The sequence below is a fragment of the Corythoichthys intestinalis genome, chromosome 3, assembly GCF_030265065.1.
Source record: "Corythoichthys intestinalis isolate RoL2023-P3 chromosome 3, ASM3026506v1, whole genome shotgun sequence".
In the NCBI taxonomy this organism is placed as follows: Eukaryota; Metazoa; Chordata; class Actinopteri; order Syngnathiformes; family Syngnathidae; genus Corythoichthys; species Corythoichthys intestinalis.
The window spans coordinates 25,219,555-25,239,773 of NC_080397.1; the positions used below are offsets into that span (position 1 = coordinate 25,219,555).

General features: G+C 38.9%; 1 protein-coding gene across 3 annotated transcripts; it reads left to right on the plus strand.

The window, feature by feature from the left end:
• The first annotated feature begins 6,591 nt into the window (after positions 1 to 6,591).
• Positions 6,592 to 15,796, plus strand: mymk (myomaker, myoblast fusion factor). 3 transcript variants are annotated; one of them, XM_057832642.1, is made up of 7 exons: positions 6,592 to 6,894; positions 7,182 to 7,296; positions 10,139 to 10,287; positions 10,752 to 10,868; positions 10,951 to 11,091; positions 15,017 to 15,151; positions 15,194 to 15,796. In XM_057832642.1, exons 1-7 carry the CDS (start codon positions 6,760 to 6,762, stop codon positions 15,284 to 15,286), a joined length of 885 nt encoding a protein of 294 aa, XP_057688625.1. In that variant the 5' UTR covers positions 6,592 to 6,759; the 3' UTR covers positions 15,287 to 15,796. The 3 variants fall into 3 exon arrangements, with proteins under 3 accessions (XP_057688625.1, XP_057688626.1, XP_057688624.1); XM_057832643.1 differs by having other exon boundaries at positions 15,017 to 15,110; positions 15,180 to 15,796; XM_057832641.1 differs by having other exon boundaries at positions 15,017 to 15,796.
• Positions 15,797 to 20,219: the final 4,423 nt, after the last annotated feature.

Sequence of the window (20,219 nt, forward strand, 5' to 3'; positions counted from 1 at the left end):
CTCCAAGATGCCAGATCGGCAGGATTACCTTGATTTTGATTAATGAAAAGTACTATTTCTACCATCCATACATCCATTTTCAACATTGCTTATCCTTGTCAGGGTTGCGGGTTGCTGGAGCTTATTCCATCTTACTTGGGGCAATAGTCGGACTTTCACTTTAAAGAGGCACTTTACTCAGTTTCCAATGTTTTGAACAGTATCATCTATGCCTAAAAGAGTTCAAATTAGAAATGTGCCCTTTGGTTGAAGCATAGACTTCATAATCTATTGACCAGACACTTTGTCATTCTTTGCGTCACGCCTTACCATAGGGGGCCGAGCTTCATTTAGTAATAGACAGCCGAAGATGGCACACGCTCATGTCCAAAGGATTTAAGCTTGGATTTTTGAAGAACTATGAAAGCTGTACTGGATACAAACAAGAAGGATTGTCTCAGAAGTGATTTGTCCGAGGATTCAAGGTAAATATTATATTTCTCGTACCACGCATGCATTTTGCAACGTTGTGAAAAAATCAATGGAGAATTGGAACCACTACGACATTGGAGTCATTCTTCGACGTATATACGTAAAATAGATGTGATTTTTAGCTCTTTAAACAAAAAATCGAGACAATTTTACATCCATATCTATAAAGAATTCAGTGATAGAAGCATTTATTCGCAAGAATTTTCTTTTTTGTTTACATAGGGAGGCGGCTAATTTTCATACTGACTAGGCTCATTGTTCGCAATATTTACGCAAAATAAATGCTACCTGCACGTTTTTTGTTTTTTTTTTTGCTTTTAACCAAGGATTGAGACTGTTTTACATCCATATCTATAAAGAATTCAGTGATTTAAGCATTTATTCACAACAATTTCAACGTAAAAACCTCTTTGTTGTGGACTTTTTTACGTCCATATCTATAAAGAATTCAGAGATTGAAGTATTTATTTGTAAAAACCTCATTGTCTTGCTATGGCGGTCATGATGGATTTTGTATCTCTAGATTTTATTAGGCATTTCTGCATTCATAATAAAAAAACAATTTAGCTTTTACGTGTTTTATTTTACGTAATATTTCAAATCTAATAACTTTCAGTGAAACACCATGGTCCTACACCAACCCCTACGCCGACGGCAACAAGTAGATCTTCGTCTACTTTGACCCCGTTTGGAAGAACATCTAGAGCAGCTTCCACAACAACGGCTGTATGGTGCTGCCCAGGTGTCCTGGGGCTAAAGTAAGTGGCCAGCATTATTCACTTTATAAAAAAGATGAATCAAAACACCTACAGTGCTGCTCGAAAGTTTGTGAACCCCACAGCGATGGTCAGATTTTTTGTAAAAAAAACTAAAATAACCTTATTAAATGTTAAGTTATACCCAAATCCACAATACTGACATTCCAAATAATGGACTGAAACAAAAGAAATAGTTATATTGTCATTCTTTATTTAACAAAAGTGGTTGATTTAAGAAAAACTCAGATATCATGTGTGCAAAAGTATGTGAACCCCTTCAGTTAATAGGATATTGCGCCTCCTTTTGCAGAGATTACCTCAACCAAACGGTTTCTGTAGTGACTAATCAGCCTCTCACATCTACTTTGGGGGATTTTTGCCCATTCTTCCTTGCAGAACGCAGTCAGTTGAGAGAGGTTTGATGGGCGTCTGGCATGAACTGCTCGCTTCAGGTCCCGCCACAGCATTTCAATGGGATTTAGGTCAGGACTTTGACTGGGCCAGTCCAGAACAAGAATCTTCTTCTTTTTCAGCCATTCCTTGGTTGTATTGCTGGAATGCTTTGGATCATTATCATGTTGCATGATCCACCTTCTGCCAAGCTTTAACTTCAAAACAGATGGCGTCAGGTTATGTTCTAGGATTTGACAATATTCCTCAGAATTCATGATTCCCTGGACTATGTGGAGTTGTCCAGGTCCTGAGGATGAAAAGCAAGCCCAGATCTTGACATTCCCACCTCCATGCTTCACTGTTGGGAGAAGGTTCTTTTGGTGGTATGCAGTGTTGACTTTTCGCCAGACATGGCGGTTTTGGTTGTGACCAAACAGTTCAATTTTGCACCTACATCAGTTGATGAAAACTCTTTTTAATTTAGTCTCGACAACACAACTGTTAAAAAAACAAAAAAAAAAAACTACTGAATTGATTGATTAGAAAATCAGGTTGAAATAATAGAAAATTCCAAAATGTTGAGGGGGTTCACAAACTTTTGAGCAGCACTGTATCTTTCTAAAACAACCATGTTTTTTAGGAGCCTGAGAGGATGAGGATGGCCCGATTGTCGAGCCGGAAGGTGCTTGCCAGGTGGGAGAACTACAAGTCTGTCAAGGCAAGTTGACCAAGAAGGTGCTTCCGCGCTCTTTTTAACTTATTTTAACTTATCCTGCAGATGCTCCACAATTTCATTGCATAACTGTATAATGATATTAAAGAGCTATTCTATTCTATAAGTTGTGATTGTATACAGAATGTATTAATAATCTATTTACATATTATTTATAATTGATTCTGCATGTTTTCCTCAAGTATTAAGTTTCTGATGTTAAACTGAGTGATTTATTAGCTTTAAAAAAAAAAAAATTAAGCTGCTATTTTGGTCAAAAGCATATACTGTCCTTCTAAAAAAATTTGCATATTGTGCAACAGTTCATTATTTTCTGTAATGTACTGATAAACATTATACTTTCATATATTTTAGGTTCATTACACACAACTGAAGTAGTTCAAGCCTTTTATTGTTTTAATATTGATGATTTTGGCAAAAACGAAAAAACAAAAATCCCTATTTCAGAAAATTATCATATTTCATTCGACCAATACAAAAAAGTGTTTTTTAATACAAAAAGTCAACCTTCAATTAATTATTTCAGCTATGCACTCAATACTTGGTCTGGAATCCTTTTGCAGAAATGACTGCTTCAATACGGCGTGGCATGGAGGCAATCAGCCTGTGCCACTGCTGAGGTGTTATGGAGGCCCAGGATGCTTCGATAGCGGCCTTAAGCTCATCCACAGTGTTCGGTCTGGTGTCACTCAACTTCCTCTTCACAATATCCCACTGATTCTCTATGGGGTTCGGATCAGGAGAGTTGGAAGGCCAATTGAGCACAGTAATGCCATCGTCAGTAAACCAGTGGTTTTGGCACTGTGAGCAGGTGCCAGGTCGTGCTGAAAAATGAAATCTTCATCTCCATAAAGCTTTTCAGCAGATGGAAGCATGAAGTGCTCCAAAATCTCCTGATAGCTAGCTACATTGACCCTGCCCTTGATAAAACACAGTACACCAACACCAGCAGCTGACATGGCACTCCAGACCATCACTGACTGTGGGTACTTGAGGACTTCAGGCATTTTGGCATTTCCTTCTCCCCAGTCTTCCTCCAAAATCTGGCACCTTGATTTCCGAATGACATGCAAAATTTGCTTTCATCTGAAAAAAGTACTTTGGACCACTGAACCTACCGCTTCTCTGTAGCCCACGCTTCTCCTGCTGTTTCAGGTTCAAAAGTCGCTTGACCTGGGGAAAGCAGCACCTGTAGCTCATTTCAAGCACAGGCCTGTGCACGGTGGCTCTGGCTGTTTCTACTCCAGACTCAGTCCACTGTTTCTGCAGGTCCCCTAAGGTCTGGAATCGGCCCTTCTTCACAATCTTTCTCAGGGTACGGTCACCTCTTCTGGTTGTGCACCGTTTCCTGCCACACTTTTTCCTTCCCACAGACTTCCCACCGAGGGGCCTTGATACAGCACTCTGTGAACAGCCTATTCGCTCATAAATTTCTTTCTGTGTCTTCGCCTCTTGCTTGAGGGCGTCAATGATGGCCTTCTGGACAGCAGTCAGGTCGGCAGTCTTGCCCATGATTGCGGTTTTGAGTAATGAACTAGGCTGGGAGTTTTTAAACACCTCGGGAAACTTTTGCGGGTGTTTTGAGTTAATTCGTTGATTCAGATGATTAGGTTAGTAGCTTCTTTAGAGTACCTTTTCATGAAATGCTAATTTTTTGAGATAAGGATTTTTGTTTTTTCTTGACATTTTTGCCAACATCATTATATTAAAACAATAAAATGCTTGAACTACTTCAGTTGTGTGTAATAAATCTAAAATATATGAAAGTCTAATCTTTATCAATACATTACAGAAAATAATGAACTTTATCACAATATGCTAATTTTTTAGGACTAGTATGATATGTTAAATATTGCTATTGATCCTGAAAATATAGGTCATTATCTCTGCATGTGGGGATTTTTGTGCATCTAGTGTAAAATCTGAGAAATTTATAGCCATTTTAAGTTTTGTTATAGTTATAGAAAAACATAATAAATCGGGATTTTATAAGGGAACGACTTGAAAATAGGCCCCCTACGGATCGGGCCCATTTCCCGTGTCATGTCAATAAATTATGAAGTCTATGGTTGAAGTGTGTTATCCAGGCAGTCACAGTAATAGGGTAGCAGGTGGGTCCCACACTTTTCTCTATGGCTGGGCTCCTGGGGTGGGGCCTCCTCTCTGTCTGGGCAGTTGGTTGAGGAAGGGAGGGGGGGTTGGGGCTCATTTGCGGCTCATTTGCGGCCCATTTGCCTGAGCTGCAGGGTGGCGCTCCCTCTGTTGGCGTGGGCAGTGCCGGGGCACACCCACAGCATTTCCATTAGTCATGTCATCATAGTCGCATGACTAGGTGCAACTACATATATTAGGCACATTCAGGTAAATGAGATTGTCAATGCCGGGGTTACCAGTCAGGTAGCATAGAAAAAAAAGTGTGTTCTCCGAGTGATATTTTATTTGATTGCAATCGTGTTTGAAAGTTAAATACTCCTGCAGACACTAGGATTTTTGCACAAATATGTAAGTACCCGCCGTCTTTGTTCATCTTTCACACCAACTATTATCAAAAGCACTGTGCCATCGAGCCGGCCAAGAGGCACTTTGTCGGCTGATTCACCACCAAAAGTCGCCTGCTCATATGGTTCTCGCTCGACAGTTTTTCCTCCGCCACGCTCCTCGCCGACAAGGCGGCCAAGAGGCACTTCGACGTCTTGTTCGCCACCAAAGTCACCGTCCTCATCTGACCGACTATGATCTCCCATCTCCTTTGTTGCCTCCCAACACTTGCAAGACGTGTGTTGGTATCGAGTGAATGTTTCTTTTAATTAGAAATAAGGAATTTGTAACCAGGAAGTCATAGCAAAAACTTGCCTCCTGACTGAAATACACCTCTTTACACACACAAGAACCCAGTTGAGGCCAGGAGTGTATGGCTTTCTATTTGTGCCCCCATTCTGAATGAGCAATAATAGATTTTCAGAGCAGAAAAATATATTGAGCGAGCAATTAAAGATTTGAAGCAAACAATAATAGATTTTGAGCACATAAAATAATATTGAGCAAAAAAAAAAAAAAAAAAAAAATCTACTCTAGGCTCCATAATTGTGGTTTTGTCCGCTCAATTCTCCTTCCCGCTCTTGCTTAATCTCTTGAACCCTGCGCTCACCATTTGGTTTTCTTTGCGCACTCAGTTTGGCACACACGTTACAAATGTGCAACGAAGCAAACCAATCAGAGAGCTGGTGGAAGTACACCGATTGGCTGTTTCCATTCAAATGAAGTCATCCTTCTCCTGCCCAGTTCATAGAAGTGTAAAGTGAGTGATTATTTCATTTTTGTACAATATCATTGTGAAATTGCAAAGCTCAATATCATATTTGAGAATATTGTAGTCCTTTTCTCCGTGATGTGTATCCCACAGAATCCATCACAGCTCCACTCAGATCTGTTGCGGACTGCCTGTGTGAGGGCGCTTCCCCACGCCCACTGCATACATCTCTCATCCGTTCCGTACACCCGCGAACTCTAGGCGGGCACGCGCAAAACGGAGGAGGGCACACGATCAGATGTGGGAATAAAAGCCAGAAGACTAAACAGACTTTGCAATTGCCTCAGAAAGACCCATTGCGTGAAGATTCTACAATGATATAGTAAATAATCAGATGCATAATATTTCTAAAAACATTATTTACTTTATTGCTGCCATTCTATTTCCTGTTTGGTGCGTGCTAAAGAGCAAAACTTGATACGGCCGCAGGTTGATGGACCAGAATATATACCTCGTCTGTATTTTTAGTCTAACTGACTAAAAAGGGCTGACTGAATCGGATTTGGATCGAAGTTGAGCAGATTATGTGGACGACATTGTATTGACTAACATAGAAACTGATTTGTTGCGTTGTTCCAAACGGAGCACTGTTGAGCAGACACAGACTACATGCATTGCCAACATCCACGAGCTTCCGACCGGCACACCCTCTCCACCAACGACAGCCAATCACAGCATAGAGTATGCAAATTAGCTCCAGCCAGGTGCAGAGTAATAAAAATCTGCAATTCTGCAACAGTCCAAAAAGGACCAACTTAAAAAATGATATTTCTATTAATAATGTTCTTATTATTTGTAGTAGTTAAATTACATTACTGTCATTGTTCACATTAACGTTGTTCTTTTTTCAACTAAAATATTACAGCCAAAATTAACACCAGCACCCCAAGTGTATCAGCAAATGTGTGATGGGTGACATCCTACTACTTACAGCTGCTGCACAAACAGCTGCCATCTGATGACTCTACACACGCGGACACCACACGCGCCCAGCGGGCATTTAAGGTGTTTAAAGCTCCATCGCGACAGCTGGCTCATTCTCCACACAATTTCTCTCGTGGAATACACGCATTTCCATCGTCTTCTTCTCCAAGATGGGTGCCTACATTGCAAAGATGTTGCTGCCCACCATCAGTAGCGTGGTATTCCTGCCCACTGCCAGCATAGCAGCCAAGCGAGGCTTCCACATGGAGGCCATGGTCTACTTCTTCACCATGTTCTTCAGCGCGGTGAGAACTTGATCTCATACTGGTTTACTTTTTCTGATTCTGTTTACCCTTAAATCCATATTATTCACTTCAGGTCAAAATACAGTTACAACTTTTGCTCAAAATGCTCTTCTGCGGCCTCCAGGAACTTACTTTTGGCTACTCAATAGTAGATACCTATAATGTGCCTATATAAAATGTTATAAGGTAAAGCCTGCATACAAAATGAAAATACTATACTGTACTACTTTGTGTTCACAAAATACTCATTTATGAATCTGATGGAGACTCTTGTTTGTTGCGTGTAGATCTTTCATGCCTGTGAAGGGCCGGGTTTGGCCATCCTATGCTTCATGAAATATGACATTCTGGAGTACTTCAGCGTGTATGGCACAGCGTTGTCAATGTGGGTTACACTAATTGGTGAGTTTAGCTATCTTCTCAGTCACCTGACATACACCTAACGTTTTTTGAAGTGATTGGTGAGAGGATTACGAGGATATGTTTGGTTGTCTGCGACAGTTAGACTGATAAGAGAATCTGAATATACTGAAGGAAATGTTGTTGTCACTATGATATAATTAAACTACTTTCTAGAAGAGTACTATAAAGCACATCAGCTTATAAGGTGCACCATAAATTAATGAGTTTATTTTCATACGAGGTGTGTATGAAATGTTTTGCGCATCAGAAAAAACTAAAAGGGAAAATGGATTTTTGATCCTTTTTTTTTAACTCAAGGGCGAAACACTTGCTCTAATGAAGCTGAAATGCTTTTATCTTAATGTACAGGAACTGTTTTGTTTGGGACTCAAGAAACCCCTCAATTACAGATATTACACCATCATCACTGTCCAAATTATAACAAGCTAAGGGGGTTTTTTTGCGGGGGGGGGGGGGGGGGGGTGACAGATGGTAATCAGAAGAGGCCAGGTCTGGCCAATGAGGTGGATGGGGAACAAGTTCAAATCCACAATCATGAGTTGTTGCCATGGCAGCCTCTGAGGTGTACTTGTAATTGGATTTTTCATTAGACATGCAGGCAGAGGTGTGTAGAGTAGCCAAAAATTTTCACCCAAGTAACAGTGGAGTTACTTCAAAATAATAGTACCAAAGTAAAAGTAGTCATCCCAAAATGATTACTCAGAAACAAGTAAAAAAGTATTTGGTGAAAAGAATATTATAGTAATGTTTATCTGCTTAAAATGTCTAATTTATTTTAAACAAAAGTATATCTTTTTTTCTAAGCACAATGTTATCTATGTGTACTGTTATTATTATAATGTATTATAACCTATTACATGACCATATTTGGCCCCAAAAAAATAAACAAACAAAAACTATCAAATTCAGTCTACAAAAATTCACAGAAATGAAACATCACCCATCCAAAGAGCATGAGTGTCCTCTAGTGGAGAAAACATTTCCTACTATGGAATGAAAACAATCATATCCCTGTATTCTGTGGTCTACCAGCATACCTGTCAAGTTGTACAGTTTCCCCGTAATTTGTACAAGTGAACACTGATTTTTAAAATGTGTACACCGTACGTTCAAAATCTGTACGTTTTTTGTGCATTAAGGTTTTTTTTTCTCCGGATTTTGTCACCGTTTCGGCAACGAGACAATGTGCGTTACTCTGTGCGTTGGTTGAATGACACGAGAAAAGTCAGAGACACGAAGAGAGAAGAGTGTTTGTTGTGACACTGTAGCAAATGCGATGCTAGGCTAGATGGCTCCAATATTTCCTGACTGTAGCCAACAGCCAAAAACCACCTAGATATGACGTGCATATAGAACTACATGCGAAATGACAGACTCAGCAGCGTTAGTAAACAGCCGCCATCTTAAAGCAGTAGACTTCTCAGAAAGGCTGTGTTGTAGTGAACCTTCCTAGCGAACCTAGGTAACTTTTTATCTAAAACACTCCTAAATCGGCAAAATCTTGACTTCAATCTATCTTTAAATGATAAAACAGTTTTAAAACTTTCACATGTTGAAAGTCAACAGAAGGGAAGTAATGCAAAAACGGGAGCAATTTTAACAACTTTAACGGGTGATTCACAACATTAAATGACTTCCAAACATAGCAAAGGTTACTATGGGTTTTTTTTGTTTGTTTTTTGAAAAAATGAAAACAAATCATGAATGCTAACACCAGTTACTTTGCCATGTAACTAATTACTCTTACATTCAGGTACCTGAGTTACTAACTCAATAACTTTTTGGGAGAAGTAATTTGTAACTGTAATGAATTACTTTTTAAAAGTAAGATTAACAACACTGGTCATAAAGATGAAGTCTGCAGAATGAAAAGTGATGAAAGCGGGTATTTTATTCTGCCAATTTGTTGCCGAACACAATTTGCCCGCAACTATTGCTGATCACGTATCAGAATTAGCAAAAGAAATGTTCCCTGACTCAAAGATTGCATCGGTAAGTTCATTCTATCAATTGACCTTTTTAATTTATAATTGGACACACTAACGAACTACCTTCAAGTGAACTGAATTGCGAGCTGAAATGCCATGAAGTGCCGCTATCAAGACATTATAGAAATTGCCAAAAGTGCTACATACACTGTTAAATTTTAGTAATCATGATGTAGCTTAAGATATTGATTGTTCTTTGATTGCACCAGGTTATATGTTACAATATTACAAATAAGTTCATATTATTTTAAAAATTGAATTTTATTTTTGTTTCATATTGCATGTTGTAAGACTCATCACCAATTTGTAAGGGCATATGTCACTATTTGTAAGATTAACAACGGCCTCGGGTTGACAGGTATGTACCAGTGACAAATAAAAACTGGGAGAGAGGGTGAAATCCGCGCTTTCGAATAATGTTGACAACAGCACTCTATGTCAACTAGTTTATTTTTTACAGAACTTTAAGAACGCCACATTATTGAACAAGCCGCCATGATTGTATGACTTCTACTGGAAACTTGCATGTGGCAATGTGACTGTACTGTTACGTTTAATTGGTGTAATGGAGTCATGTGATAATTCTTACAACGTCTCATTGGTGAAAAAGTGATCAAGTAAAATTTAATACTATATAAAATGAAGAAAGTAACTGGAGTAAGAGAAGCGTTTCTTCTTCACAAATCTACTCAAAAAAATGTAAAAAGTATGGCGTGAATTACTTTTGGAAGTAAATTTTTCTCCAGAACTTACTCAAGTAACGGAGTAAATGTAACGCGTATTTTTTAGTAGGATGGCTTCTAATTAGGCTGTAAGTGGGTTTGTGTGCTCAGCTCTGGGTGACTTCGAGGAGCCTCAGCGTTCCAGCCTCACCATGTTTGGAGTTCTGAGCATTGCAGTACGGATTTACCAGGACCGCTGGGGATACGGGATCTACTCAGGTCCTATCGGCTCAGCAGTCTTTATCATCACTGTGAAATGGGTGAGTGACTTTACCACAATATCACCAGTAGAACCTTTGGTACGAGATGAATCTGCTCTCTATTATTTCCACCATTTTCATGTCTCTTGATTCTTTTCCTGTAGTACCCTTCCCTTAGCTTCTAGCCTACTACCACTTGTTCCTTGTCTTTCACTCGTGGTTCGAATACTATCTATCCCATTTCTACGCCTACTCCTCTTGACAGTCTTCATCATGCCCTCCCCACCTTCTTCGTTCATTACCAACTTCTAACCATCATCCCCTTTATCTTCCACCCACTGCACACCTTACACTACTCTTCCTCGTCACATTCTCAGTCCTTATTTTTTCCCTCCACTTTGTCTTCGACTCCTCTCATTTATCAATCTTTCATCAACACTTCTATTCCACGTCCTCCTTTTCCTTTAACATGTTTCGTCTCCTCACGCTTCCTCTCACCTAATCTCTCCTCTTCCTATTCTCAGCTCCAGAAGATGAAAGAGCTGCGAGCAGTGTACCCTGACAAGCACATCTACACTCAGCAGGTTGGTCCTGGCTGCTGTTTTGGTGCCTTGGCGCTCATGCTGCGCTTCTACTTCGAGGTTTGTTATCAGCACGCCACCAGCCAGCTTGTGTCTTCCCCTGAAGATGCGTTAGTGCATTTAACCACTCTGTGCGTTTCAGGAGTGGGACTATGCCTACGTTCACAGCTTTTACCACCTGTCACTGTCCGTGTCCTTTGTTTTGCTGTTACCCAAGAAGAACCGCTACGCCGGCTCGGGACGCAATGCCGCTAAGCTCAGCTGCTGGACACTATGCTGCTGCGTACGTGGTGACCTTTTTTGTTTTCTCTCCTCACAAAAAGTTAGGGATAGTATTTGGGCTTTGAAGTTCCATATCCGGAGGAACCTAAGATGCACCACAGTGTTCCTGGTTCTTGGTTTACAAATTTTTTCTTAGAGTCTTTGTTTGGACCAGGGGTCGACAACCCGCGTTTTCGGGATGGGCGGATCGATACCAAAATATCGATATTTCGATCCAGCGCGTTGAGTTTTAGGTATCGATCCCCAAGCAAAAGTATCGATATTTGGAATTAATATACAGTATTATATTTTCTTTGTCTATTTTTTAGGTATATTTTTGTGCACACTTTTTATCCTACTTTTCCCTCTGGCTCATACAAATTACGAATTATTTCCTGTTCAAACTCAAAAATACAAAATACATATTTTATCTTATTCCACAAAAAAAATCAGGTATAGGGACTTTGATAAAAGTATTAAGTGAATGGTTTGTTAAATATTTAGAGATTTAAACTATCCTGCTGCAGACTTCAAGATTCTCAAGGAAACTTACTGACCTAATGCTTTACTTGACCTTATTATTATTTCTTATTCATTTATTATTTCTTGATAATTTATGTTTAGTATTTATTTTGTTTAATATTTTATTTATTTTTTTGTGAAACATATTTTTCCATATTGTTTTGTTTCAAACAATTAAATGCTTGATTTCTTATGTTTTATTCCTATTTATTTTTATTTTGTTAAAGGTCTGTTTCAATTATTTCAAAATCTGTTTGAAATTTGTGTTAGTAGAATAAAATTCAAAAACGGCAAGTGACTATTGTTTATTGGATTTGTTTTTAATGATCAACCATTAGAGGGCGGTAACATGCTACTATTAATTCGTTCTTTAATTAGATCAAAAATATTTAACTTGGGTAGATTAAAATTTGATCAAATACAACGTGTAGCAGGGAAATGTTCTGTGCATATGAATTTAAGGGTCATGGTTAACCCTTTAAGGTCTGGGCCTATTTTGTCTGATTTTGCATGCCTTTGAAGTTGCCTTTATATTTCAAAGAAAGAATTGTTTACGATGGCCTGGTTTGGTCCCTTTTTTTGTGACACCTTGAACTTCATGTCCAAACTGTTGTTTCCTTCACTGAGCAATTATAAATCATCATTTTGGGCCCAAAAAGACCAAAAATTCCAAAATCGTTTTGTCAAAAGTTTTAATATTGATGTCCAATTGACAACCAAACATGCATAACAAACCGTTTTGAAACTTTATAATATTTATTCAGCATGTTAGGATGAACATTCAACCAAAAAAATTTAGAATAAATAGTCTTATATTTGACAATTCAACATAAAGGACAGGTATAGCCATAGGCGTTTCTTGCCTTTATACATGCTCTAGACAAAACAGGTTATATACAGCAGACCAAACAATGAAGAACAGTGAAAAAATATATACCATCTAACATAAAAAGTGTTTAGAGGCCATCTCTTTATGAGTTTAGGTATTGCGGCCCATCACCTGATGAAAACTATGTACACACAATCAAGCTTCTTGAACACACATTTATATACACAAATTGAGAAGACTGGTTGTGGGAAAAAATATATATATAACATTGGGGGGAAAAAAGTATTTTCAAAAATATTTACAATAAAGAAGTTAATTTTTTTTCAGGCATGCCACTCCGAAAAGCAGTTTTGTCCTGGAATTAGACACAGGGCTACATCCCACAGTCCACACTTCCATGGGGTGTCGGTCCTCTTTCCACCCTTTGCGCACTGCTGGCATTTCCTCCGGCCTTGAGTTGCTTTGCTTCTCCTTTCTGCCCCGTCACAGATGGTGACTGGCACATGGATTGTGCATTGCTGCTTTGGCTTAGTTGAGGCCTCGAATAGAATACCATAGCTGAATATGTGCTACATCCCTAATCTTCATAGAGAAAGAAGAACACCACAAATTATGAATTCCTGCCTGGGATACACACCGTGCACGTACGACTTTGATCTGATATGCACATTTTATTATTATATACACAAACACACACTTATATTGCATCAAAATTAACTTTGTCTTGCAATATAAAAAGAAACTTTCAAAAGAAACGTTTTCAGCATAAAAAAAAAAAAAAAAAAGTGAGTTGGCTTACCTCTGCTCGTCGATGGCGTCACCCACGTGTTCAAAACCGTCACTATCTTCACTCACGGACTCTTCCGAAGAAGACAATGATGACGAATTTGGACCATCCTCTTCCTCAAGTTGATCAAAAAGCACAATTGCTTGCGCTAAATTTAGTTTTCCGTTCATTCTCAAAGTCACACAAAGTCGCTCGGTCGAATCAAACGGCCGTCGCTCGCCACCTCGCTGCTTCAGAACACTCCTCCCTCTCGTTCGGTGGAACCTCGCACGGCAGTTATATTTATAAAAAAACGCATTTTGTGCTTCCACTGTGACTTCGAAAGGGTTCGTTTGATTTGTGTTTATTTTCATGGAGCTTCCGTTTTGAAAAAGGACAAGAAATGATGGAAATATAGACATAAACAAATGATCCATGCAGCGTTTTAATGTTTTTTTGAGAGGACAATAAAACTATAAAACTTAAATGACAATATCTCACGTTTTAGTTGGTCGATTGGCTTCAAATAATAACGAGAGTAAACCGCAACTTCCGCACTTTAAAACGAGACCAACCAACGGCATGTGAGTGACGTAATTAAAACGTGAGGGCGCTTCAAAGACGACGTGCGCTGAGGACGCGCCGGCGCGTCCTTCGACTCTCAAGGGTTAAAGAGTGAGACTGACTAATCAGATTTTGTTGATAATGGATTGGTTTGTGAGTTTGTAGGGAAACTGCTTTGCTAGTTATTAAAAGCAGCAGTTTTTTCATTGTAATGGATATTTGACACAAAGAGACTTTTAATAGTTTTTGAGTGCTTTCTGTAGTTGTACATTAGATATCATCAGAATGGCTGAGAACTCTGCAGGGTTGTGTGTATATATAATATGTATAAAATATGAACTTCCGGTATCGATATCGGATCGGGATCGCAACATTTGGCCTTGGTATTACTTGGTATCGGATCGAATCCAAAATCACTGGTATCGCCCATCCCTACCGTGTTTCCAACCAGAGCTTTTTGAACCCTCTGATGCGGTTCAATTTTATAATAAATAATTCAACATTTGATTAAATTTTATTCCGGCGCTCGAGTGAATGAATAAAGAAGTTGCTCCTCCCTTTAGTAGTTGGATCAAGTCAGGCTTACTGTTTTGTGTGTTTGTTGGCAGAAAACTCACGCACATCATCAATTAACCAACTATGTAAAGTAACGGTTGCCACTCAGAAGATGTACCCACAAGTCTTTGCGCCATTGACAGTCACAGAGACTTGTACACCTTGCAAGTAGAAAACATGACTTTACAAAGTTGACTCACACACATCAGAAACGCTTCTTTGGAAGCTGCGGTCTTCTCATCCAATAAACAATGAATGTGTTTGTCAACTGCCTTCACTCCTTGGTGTCTCATCTTCCTCAACCCCTGTACTTTTTCATCTCCCTTCTCTTCCTTCTCTCACCATTTTGTTCTCACCTCCTCTCTCCTTCCTTCACCTTTTCCAGCTGTACTTTTTTGCCTTCTTCCTATTTCCTCGTGATATACACTTTCTTCTCATCTTCCTTGTGTTTCCACCTATCTATCACTTTCTTCACCTCTAATTTTTGCACTTACTGGAATCACATGCTTTCTCTTAGCCAGCCTGGTGTTCCCTCTTCATCCTCACTTTCTCCTCCTTTACTTTTCCTAGTCCCCTCCTCTTCTTCCTCAAAGACTGCACTTGCTCTTGACCTGCATGATCTTCCTCCTAACCCCTTTCATCTTTTATTCTCGTCTCACATCACTTTGATAACCCTTAAAATACTGTCTGTGTCTCAACTAATATCCGCAGAGCATGTCACCGGCCTCCTACAAGGAGAAGAAAGATACACCAGAAAAGAAAGATACATCTGAGAGGAAAGGTACACCGGAGAAGAAAACTACTCTGGAAAAGAAAGACATGACTGAGAAGGAGAAGAAGCCCTCGGTGTGCCGCTCACTTTTGAATGCCTTCTCCGTGTCCAAAAAGACTTCCACGTTGCCCCTTTTCTCCCCTCCTCCCTCTTCACCTGTCATAGGCACCAGCATCAGCAAGCTGAAGGAGATGAACGGGTGGAAGTGAAGCAGGAAGACAGAACAAGGACTGCGCATTTTGTATTTAGCTTTTGTGTGATGGACGGACCACAAAGCACTCAAGTGGCTGAAGAGGACGAGGGACACAAACAGCAGAATAATCTGCTGGTATATGGCCATGCGGCCCTATAAGTTTGATGTGCATTATATACCTGGCAAGCGGAATGGTACTGCTATGTATCTCTCTGTGTAAACAGGCCTTCAGAGGAGGGGGAGTGTGTTGTGGATACCTCTGCCACCACCATTCAGTGTTTTAATTCACATTAAATCAATCATTTTAAGATGTAATATTTTGAGTTAATTTTACGGCATTAGTTTACATGTATTTTCTAAGGGTGCACACTTTAGTTAATACATGTTTGAATATTTATTTGTTTTGAGAACTGCAACCAAGCTAAGGAAGACCTGGCACGTACCATCTAGAGTGGGAATATTTAAGTAGTTGATTTAAGTTTTTGTTTGTTTGTTTTTTTCATTGTTTTTTTAAATGCACATTAGTTTACTCATTATTTGGTGTCAATGTATTGTAAAGTTGGGCCCAAAAACCTTTGTTTGACTTTTGTGACTTTATTAAATTTTATTTCTGTCCTAAATTGAAACAGTAGTGTCCTTGTGCATGTTTGGTCCACTACATATTGGAACATTTAAGGTCCAGGATCTCAAAATAATTGGGGCTGTCAAACGATTAGAATTTTTAATCGAGTTAATTACAGCTTAAAAATTAGTTAATCGTAATTAATCACAATTCAAACCATCTATAAAATATGCCATATTTTTCTGTAAATTATTGTTGGAATGGAAAGATAAGACACAAGACGGATATATACATTCAACATAGCGTACATAAGTACTGTACTTGTTTATTATAACAATAAATCAACAAGATGGCATTAACACTATTAACATTCTGTTAAAGCGATCCATGAATAGAAAGACTTGTAGTTCTTAAAAGATAAATGTTAGTACAAGTTATAGAAATTTTATATTAAAACCCCTCTTAATGTTTTCGTTTTAATAAAATTTGTAAAATTTTCAGTCAAAAAATAAACTAGTAGCCCGCCATTGTTGACATCAATAATTACACAATGCTCATGGGTGCTGAAACCCATAAAATCAGGTGCACACAAGCGCCAGCAGAGGGCAACAAAACTCCAAAAAACACAAGTAACAAGTGGACATTACACTGTGCTGTCATTTTAATCTGTTTGCGCGGGGCATGTGCGTCAATTGCGTCAAATGTTTTGACGTGATTAATTACAAAAATTAATTACCACCCGTTAACGCGATAATTTTGACAGCCCTAAAGATAATATCTTAGAACAAAGACAGGCAAAAGTACAAGCACGCAAAGGTAGGGAGTAACGAGTTACATTTACTTTGTTACATTTACATTAGTAACTTCTGGAGAAAAATGTACTTCTAAGAATAGCTTCATCCCGCTATAAGTTAGTTTTCCTTGAGTAGATTTGTGAAGAAGAAACGCTACTCTTACGCCACTACTTTGGGCTACATTCGAGTCGTTATATTTTTTTCTCTTTATTCGACATATTAGATTTGATTTGATTTTTGCAAGATATGCCCGTAGTGCCTCTACCAGTTTCACCAATGGGACATCGCAACAATAATCACATGACTCTAATATACCAATAAGATGTAATAACTAGGGCTGTCAAAATTATCGCATTAACGGGCGGTAATTAATTTTTTTAATTAATCACATTAAAATATTTGACGCAATTAACGCACATGCCCCGCTCAAACAGATTAAAATGACAGCACAGTGCAATGCCAACTTGTTACTTGTGTTTTTTGGAGTTTTGTCGCCCTCTGCTGGCGCTTGGTTGCGACTGATTTTATGGGCTTAAGCACCCATGAGTATTGTGTAATTATTGACATCAACAATGGCGGGCTACTTGCCTGGCACAGCCAGACTATTCTCCCTGTATTTTTCAAACACTGTAAGAAATAGTCTGGGACCCAGCTCATTAACGGCCTCTCGAGCAAGGTACAAAATCAATCGTCCAATCAGATTCCTTTATTTGCGTGAGGTGTTTTTAACGAGTAACGTCACTCTTGCGGGCCGAAAGTCGTGTCCACAACAACACAGATGGCGACGGGAGAGCCGAGAATATGTTCCAATCTGCGGTAAAACCAGTTTTAAATTACCAAAAACACATCGAAACAAGTCATCGACAACAGTCAACATGGCTCGCGCTAGACATGTTGAATAAACTTCTCCATTCCTCGCTCACTCTAATTACTTGTCGCTTTAGCAACATCACGTCTGTCCGTCGCTTGGTCCACTCCACTGTCTCTTTGCTGTGGCTTGCGCCGCCCTCGGAATTTGATCCGCCCGGACGGTCGCCAGACTCAATCGCTGGAACAGCGGTGAGTCTGGTATACCAGGCAAGCGGGCTACTAATTTATTTTTTGATTGAAAATTTTACAAATTTTATTGAAACGAAAACATTAAGAGTGGTTTTAATATAAAGTTTCTATAACTTGTACTAACATTTATCTTTTAAAAACTACAAATCTTTCTATCCATGGATCGCTTTAACACAATGTTAATAATGTTAATGCCATCTTGTTGATTTATTGTTATAATAAACAAATACAGTACTTATGTACCGTATGTTGAATGTATATATCCATCTTGTGTCTTAACTTTCCATTCCAACATAATTTACAGAAGAATATGGCATATTTTATAGATGGTTTGAATTGCGATTAATTACGATTAATTACAATTAATTAATTTTTAAGCTGTAATTAACTCGATTAAAAATTTAAATTGTTTGACAGCCCTAGTAATAACACAATCACATGATCACAAATTGCAGTTGGAAGTCCTTTGATCATGCCAGCCCATTTAATCACATAACATCTTCAAAAAATGAACTATTTCACATATATATTTCACATGCCGTCAACATTACTGGAAAACACAGATTTCAACTTCTCTCCCAATTTTTATCCGGCACTGAGAGACGGCAGAGAACCACAGATATGATAGTTTTAATTCCATTGCGGGAAATATGTTTTCTTCACTCGAGGCCATGCTTGTTCTTTGGATGGGTGATGTATTTCTGTAGATTTTTCCTAGTCAGACCTAAATTATTTTTGTATATTCTTTTGGCCTATTATGGTCATGTATTAGGTTAACAGTATACAGTATAATAATAACAGTCCATATAGATTATTTTGTGCTGAGAAACGATATACCATTGTTTAAAAAAAAAAAATCAGAAATTGTAAGCAGTTACTCACAGTGTTACTCATTGAGTATTCTTTTCACCGAAAACCTTTTTACTTGTTCTTGAGTAATTGTTTTGGATGATTACTTTTACTTGAGTAATATTATTTGGAAGGAACGCTACTCTTACTTGAATATTTTTGGCTACTCTACCCACCAAACACACACATGAAATTGTGGATGGCACACACACACACACACACACAGTCACATGCAAACCTTTATACACACAAACTTATAAAGACTCACATGCACATACAAAAGTGCAGGCTCACTATTCAAGAGGAGGCTCACTATTCAAGAGGAACATGCCTTACTGTTTGTTCCGTGGGCAATTGATGTGCAGCCGCTGCAGGAACACCAACACTGGGGCGATCAGGATAATTACTACATGGATGTGTTGAAGGATATATAAAATATAAAACAAAATGTCACATTTTTCCTCAAAATTCATTTGCACTGCTTTGTTCTCACTCACTCTGTAAACCAAACACACTACGCACCTAGACACAGATGGTGTGGAGAATGTGTGGTGCTTTTAGTCAGGCATCAGTCAGCTCCAAGTGTCGACGGTGAATATTGCCCATACATATACTATTTCATATTTAAGGTAGACGGCTCATCAACTCTCTAATTCTCATTTTTCGTGACCCTTCAGTTGTTTCTGTAATTATTTAATAGGTTGTAATATGATGTCAGCGGGGGGAAAAAAATCAACAATACGATCGTTTAGCACGATAGCTTTTGGGTAAATATTTCATCCATGAAAAATTGCTATCGTGACAGGCCTAGTCACCGCCTTTTCATTAGTGCTCCAAGACGGTAAAAATTCCATAAGGTCCCTCAAGATGCATAAAACAAGTAGAAATGTAACCTTTAACAGAGTGCTAAAACAAAAAAACACACGCACACGCTGCTGCTGGTCCAGGCAGACGAGATGGTCGGCATCCAAAACTCATCAAGAGTCTTGGCGCGTGTGCCGCAGACACCACCGCCCACTTCCTTTCCTCGAGAGGAAGTCCACCCATCAGAAAGACGTACGAATAGGCGTGTGGGCTAATGTTTGGCTGTCTGTCCGGTTCTCTGGAGGAACGTTTCACTGCAGACAATTTATACATTTTGGATATGTTTATTCACCTTCTTGCTTTGCCAGTCACTTTTACTGGTGTGCATGTGTGTGTGTGTCTGTGCGAGATTATGGATGTGAGCTTAATTTATTCACTGCCATTGACGGCGATAGACATTCCAATCCATTGGAATATACAATAAATATACACTCACCGGCCACTTTATTAGGTACACCTGTCCAACTGCTCGTTAACACTTCATTTCTAATCAGCTATTCACATGGCGGCAACTCAGTGCATTTAGGCATCTAGACATGGGTTAAGAAATCTCTTGCAGTTCAAACCGAGCATCAGTATGGGGAAGAAAGGTGATTTGAGTGACTTTGAACGTGGCACGGTAGAGAGAGAGAGAGAGAGAGAGAGAGAGAGAGAGGGAGGGAGGGAGGGATGGATGGATAGATAGATAGAAGGAGCAAATATATCAATAGATCGATATATATCGATAGATTGATCGATCAATCGATCGTATACATCGTTTATATCCTACATATATGTGTTTAATATACCCCCTATATGCACTATATTTTTCGGACTATGAG